This window comes from Gavialis gangeticus, unplaced genomic scaffold (genome assembly GCF_001723915.1).
Source record: "Gavialis gangeticus isolate Ggan-Ray unplaced genomic scaffold, GavGan_comp1, whole genome shotgun sequence".
NCBI classification, from domain to species: domain Eukaryota; kingdom Metazoa; phylum Chordata; order Crocodylia; family Gavialidae; genus Gavialis; species Gavialis gangeticus.
The window spans coordinates 97385358-97391928 of NW_017729025.1; the positions used below are offsets into that span (position 1 = coordinate 97385358).

The window sequence follows — 6571 nt, forward strand, 5'->3', positions numbered from 1 at the left end:
TGAGGGGGGATGTAGGGTTTGTGGAGGGATCTGATGGGGGGCCTCCACATGCCTCCCCCCAACCCCTGTGGTGCATAGCCCCCAGTGCTGGTAGCAACATCCAGCTAGGCCATAGGTATAGGCCTGCAGCCATGCATCACCTCCTGAGCCACATGGAGAACAGGCCTGGCCCGACCCAGCCCGCTCCACCCTGCCAACACATGCCTTTGGACAGGAGCTGCATGTGGTGGCAGGAGCCTTCCTTGTCCTGTCCAAAGGTGCACACTAGCAGGGTGGCCTCGGTCAGGGTGGACTGGGCCTGTTCTCCATGTACAGACTGCAGAACCCGGTTGGCTGCTGCTGCCAGCACAACGGGGAGAGGGGGGCGGGATATGGTGACCCTCCCTCAAAACTGCCCACAAACCCCATACCCACCCACATACCCCAGATCCCCGCCACACCCCACAACTCTCCACACACCCCACATCCCCCCACACACCCACCCACACACCCCACCAGAACTACACAGCCTGCCCACCCCAAGTCCCTGCTTACTCAGGATAGTGCCTGGCGCCATGCCACAGCCTCGCGCCACTCCTGTTTGCCCCACACACTGAGGCAGCATGCTAAGGCAGCAGAAGCACCATAGAGATGCTTTGGCCATATGCCAAAGCACTGCTGGAGGACCCAGCATCCACTTGCCTCAGGGAACACTACAGGACCATTCCCTGTGCTGTTTTTTTTCCAGGTGGGTTTTTTTGGGGGGTTTTTTGTTGATACCTGGGAATCCAGGTATCAAATTTAGAGCCTGCACTGCAAATATACAGCATGCGGAACATTTTTTAGTTCTTAGCATACCTCTTACAGCATCTCAAACCAGTTGTGCACTCATCTAGATGTGCCTTTTGAGATCAAAGAAATGGCTCACTCAGCTCTTCCTATGGCATAGTAATTAGACTGAGTACTGGTGCCTGCCAGATTTCACCTCACAGCCACCAGTTACAACTACTAGCTAAGAGCTTAGATGCATGCTTTCAAAAGTATGTATATGCCTAACACCTCTTTAAGTGCATCGTTCCCATTGAAATCAGTGGGTATCTTTTACACACGCTCCAGAGTGGAGGTGGGGGGGCTTTAATTAGAGTAACTCTGAGAGCCACTCCAATCAAAGCACCCAAAGCATCACATATATTTAGCGTCCTGTGCTTCAAAATGGCAGCAGGTGTGCTTTAAGGCTTGTTTGACAAGTTTTTAAGTGCCCCCACCACCATTTGAAGCATGGGGACGCTAAATACACATGACATGGAGACTGCTGGAGTATGCTAATTAGCATGCATTGGAGCAGACACCCGACACATGTGTAGGTACCCAGTGAGTCAAGCACTTCAGTACCATTGTAGATCTGGTCTTCCATCACTTGTGAAAATTTATGCTTAAAATGACGTTCACCCCCAAATTGATCATGCAGTGCATTAATAACTAGAGACAGGAATCAAAAAATGAAATTAAGCTGCCTAAACCTGAGTTGGGTTTTGTCTCATGTAAGCATTTGCGCAGGTAGCTGGAGGTAATTAAGTCTGGGTGGAGCTGGTGACATTGGGAGGGGTTGGCAGGTGTGCAGGCCAAGAGGGTAAAAATAGCCTGGTCAGGGGGTAAAAATTCCACAGTAGGGCTGTGCAAAATGGCACCATTCCATTTTGACTTGTGTTTTGACATTTCAACGGAACAGCATTTTGTTTCAAATTTTGTTTCGATTCGAAACTGCTGTTCCATTTCATTTAATTGAAACAGTTTCGCTGTTTCAACACTTACAATATTTCACCCATAGGCTATAATGGGGAAGCTTAAAACAGCCTATAACTTTGTCATTTCTGGCCTGATTTGGATGAAACTTGCAGGAATAGTAGCCCCTTCTGCGGGCATGAAGCCTGCCAAGTTTCAAGGAGATAGGTGGAAGGGTTTCGGGGAAACTGCACCTCAAGCTGTGGACAAGCAAAACTCATGACATGGGTGACACTGTGTGCGTGTGTTAAGGCTCAGCAAGGTGAAAACTGTAGGCATCCTAGCTCCTGCTGAGGCCATGAAGCCTGGCAGCTTTCAAGGAGATAGGTGCAGGGGCTTCTGGGTTCTGGGGCCCTGCACCTCTGGCTGCTGACAGGCAAAATTTGTGACATGGGTGCTTGTGGGACTTTGTCTGTCTTGGGGCACAACAGGGTGAAAACTGCAGGCCTGCTAGGCCCTGCTGCGGCCACGCAGCCTGCTGGCTGCCAAGGAGATAGGTGCAGGGAAAGTCTGGGTTCTGGGGCCTTGCAACTCTAGCTGCTGACAAGCAAAAACTTGTGACATGGGTGGGTGACACTGTGTGTGTTAAGGTGCTCAACTGACACCAACGCAGAAAGCAGGGCAATTCAAACAATGCAGCCTTTTATGGAGTTTTTCCATCCCTCCCCCAGAGCACTGGGATTGGAAGGGACCTCAGGAAAGGATGACAGTCACTGGCTAGCTACACAGTCAATAATGAGAGTACTCCTTCCCCCTCCCTCTCTTTACTTTAGTTTCTGTTTCCCTGCAGGCAAGGCCAGCTTGAGGTTCAAAACTTGAAACATTTCGAAAATTTCAAAACGTTTCGAGTTGCCTCATTTTGTTTCAAGGCTGTTTCGAAATTCTCTGTTTCATTTCAATTTTGCTGTTTCAAGCTCAGAATGAGTCGAAACAGCATCGAAACAAAACTGCCAGCGAAATTTCACGCAGCCCTACTCCACAGCCTCAGGGCTGTGAAGAGTGGCTGGGCTTCCTAGTGCTGGGGCTGTGCTGGGGATGCATGTAAGCATTCATTAGGCCAGGTTAACCCTTATCTGCCGAGAACTAACTTTAGATCTGGTTCATCATTTCTGGGGTTACCTAAGCTCTGTGAATGCTTGCACAACCAGCCATTTAGATCACCCAAAGTTTGGTTAGGGCAATCTAAATGTAACACTTATATATGCCCCTACAGTACAATCAATTTAATAGCAACATTATGAAAAAAAATAGGGGCCATGTCTACACAAGATGCTAACCATGCAGATGTTACTGCACAGTCATTTAGAACTTGTATAAATAAGTATAAACAAGTACTAAATGACCGTGCAGTAACTGCAATTACTGTGCAGTTGTGCTGAGGAACAGCTTTTTTGTGATGCTTACTGCACAGTAGCTTGTGACTATTGCACAATAGTGTCACATCACGTTTTCTGCCACGCAACACTACTGCGCAGTAGTCTTGGGCTACTGTACACTCAGTATCTTGTGTAGACACAGCTAGGATCTAAATGAATCCTGTATCTAAATGAAACTATGGAAAATCAAAATGGACAGCTTTATATGTAAGTGCATTAGAAGAATTAGAGAATTAGGGAATCATCATAGCAGCAATGTTAGTTTGATTGGAGAAGGAGGAGGATACAGTTTTTCTGACCTCCTCAGGGTATTGCAATTGGGAACATCTTCAAACCATTACAGCTTAATCTACCACTCCATTTATAATAGCATAGAAAAGATTTGATACTTCAGTGACAAATAGTCAGTAAAAAGTCTGATATTCCCAAACTTTTCTGTGGAAATTGACAGGAAGTAGGTAAGGATACAGAGAGCTATCATAACCACAAAACATGATTCTAACAATGACAACAACAAAAGTGAATGCTTCTCTTCTCTCTTTTTAGTCTCTGCATTTACCAAGAAGCCAAAGACAACAGAGGCAACAACAGGAGGTTCAGCTATCTTTGAGGCAGAGACAGAAAAAGCTGGCATCAAGGTGAAGTGGCAGCGAGCTGGTGCTGAAATTACTGAAAGCAAGAAATATATCATCAAGTCTGAGGGGAACAAGCATTCACTGACTATCAATAACATTGAAAAAGATGATGATGTGACATATGCTGTAATTGCAGGGAGTTCCAAGGTCAAATTTGAGCTCAAGGTCAAAGAACCAGGTACAGTGCCTCTAAGATCACTATATTTTCCTAGTACTGCCAACCATATCTTCAAAAATCATGAGTTAGGCCCATGAAAATGATACTTAAAATCATGAGATTTTAAAATTAATAAGTGTTATTTTATTTTGATTTGCTGTCTGGTTTACACTTGCTTCAGGAGTTGCGGGGATGGGGAGAGGGGAATGCTTTAATTAGAGCAGTTCCACTGCCATTTTGAAGTGTGGGGATGCTGATACACAAGACACAGAGGCTGGCTGGAGCACAGTAATTACCATGATCCAGCAGACTCGATTAATTGCTGTAATTACAGTGCATTGGAGCAGCCTCTGGGCTCATGTACATGCATCCTTAGTTTTTATGGTTCATATCTTCAAGGTTTTTCCTGCAACCCTGAGAGCTAGAAATGAAGTTTTTAAATAAAAACTGAGATTCTCCCATGATTCCAGAATGTGGAGTTTTAAGAAACAGGAAATATAGCAAAACTTTTATAAAATCTCTAAGAGTTAACAACTTATTTCAAATGTGTTGTAGATATAGATAAAAGGAGTTAATGTGTTCCCTTTAATTAGCCTGCAAGCCACTTGCTAAAGGCTCAGGCTTCAAGAGGAACTTTGCAGGGACGGTGAGTAATTTACATATTATCATAGGCATTTCTGTGTCACCAGTGTATCTGGGTGCATGACACTAGCTTAGACTGGAAGTGGAAAAATCTCTCAGATATAGGCAGCTAATATCTTGTGACATCTTATTACAACAATACTTTAATAGGATAGATGGGGAAAGCAGTGAAAATAAACTAAGATCAGTGATTCTAAATGCATTTTGAGCTTTCCTCACCCCTCTCCTTTACCCAAAGTTCACAAATCTCTGTCAAAATCTGTACCTCCTTCTCTGTCCACACTGTTGCAAGGCCTTAGCTCAGACCAGATTTTTTCTCCTACCACTGTTCATTTTGCTAACAGTAACGTGGCCTTCGTGAGGTCTTCTGACAGTCTTAAAGACACTTTTAGGCATTTTTAGCAGTGTGCCTTCTCTGTAGAGATATTATGTTCCAGATAAAAACAGAGTGGATGACTGGTTTTAGGCTACTTAGGACTCTGTAGATAATAACTAAATTTCATCTTGCAGCTCACCAGCAGCCAGAGATGTGTAATGTGATCTTGCTGACTTCCTCACTTTGGAGGTGAACAGCTGTGTATTAACCAGCAAACATTTTCTGATGGTATCTGAAGTCAGTCCCAGGTGGAGCTTGTTATAGCAGCCATGCTTACAAATAACAAAGACACAGAAGCGGTAGGGTAGAAGTGTTCTTGTAGCCATGATGGTCCAGGGAATATGCAAGAATCAAGGGATTTTTGGTCATATCTTTTATTAGATCAACTGTATAGTTGGGAGAGATGCTAGGCAAGCTTTTGGGCCCAAAATGCTTTTCCTCAGGTCTGAGAAAGAATCAGATACATTCTAAGCTAAATAAATAAATATTACGTAAATAAGTAAAAAAAAAAATCTTATGCATAGGCTAATTGTTTATCAAAGATCATATCGAACAAAATTGTGTTTTTCATCCTAACTTTTACTTACATCACAGAAGACAAAGGATAGAAAAGCATTAAACAAATTATCTTTAAAATTCTTCCTGTCAAAACTGTTGTTTAAAATGTCAGATACCAGCTCTTTGATCAGCAGAGTTCCATGCTTAAGATAGGAAGGGATGCCTGCTCCTGCAGTGTTACAAGTAGAGTAGAATGACAGAGAAGTCCCTTTTTAAGATGTACAAGAAAATAGCTGAGCCCTGTGCATTTCTTAATGTTCAGTATTGGAAGGCATAACTTTCTCAGGTATAGCCAATAATAACAGGGCTTTCTCTAACCTTGCTTTGCCTTTCTTTCCAGAAAAGTCTGAAGCAGTCCTTCCTACTGAAGCTTCTTCTGCCTCAGCTGTCTTAGGCGTAGACTCTGCTCCAGCTGTTACAGGTTCACCTCCACCACCAACAGACAGCATCCAGAAATCAGGTAAAAAGAACTGATGGTGGGGCGAACCATAGTTCATGCACTGAAAGAAAGAATAGGAACAGGTTAGCCCAACAGCCATGGTACAGGGAACAGTAGCTGAAGATGACCACAAGTGATAGTCCTCACTGAAGTGGGAAAAGAAGCCTCAAGGAAACAGAAAATGTCTGAGTGGAGAAGAATGATGTGAGAAACACTGAACCGATGTAAAGGATTCTCTGCACAGGTTAGGAGAGAGGCAAATGCGGAAAGCAATAGTTAATAATATCACATTTTTATTTCAGTTCCAACTAGTGAAATTCAGCCAGAACTACCTCTGGATCCTATTGGGCTCTTTGTAACCCGGCCTCAAGATGGAGAAGTGTCTGTTGGTAAGTACATGGTCTGACCCAACTAATATTGTAAACTGCACTTACTATGTGAATCTATATTTATCTTGTCACATATCATATTATAGCAGTGCTGTAACAGAAATACTAAACATCACTTAGAGCCTCATCTTAAAACCCTTCTTTGTAGGTGGAAACATCACATTTACTGCCATTGTGGCAGGTGCCAGCCTACTGAAGAAGCCATCAGTAAAATGGTTCAAGGGAAAATGGATGGATT

At 43.8% G+C, this 6571-nt stretch overlaps 1 protein-coding gene across 1 annotated transcript in view; it reads left to right on the top strand.

Moving 5' to 3' along the window:
* Positions 1–6571, top strand: part of MYBPC3 (myosin binding protein C, cardiac) — a 125888-nt gene that overhangs the window by 22347 nt on the left and 96970 nt on the right. The window contains exons 2-4 of the mRNA XM_019519242.1: positions 3684–3950; positions 5846–5965; positions 6247–6333. Of these exons, the coding sequence (XP_019374787.1) occupies positions 3684–3950; positions 5846–5965; positions 6247–6333 (474 nt within the window). The remainder of the gene's footprint in view (positions 1–3683; positions 3951–5845; positions 5966–6246; positions 6334–6571) is intronic.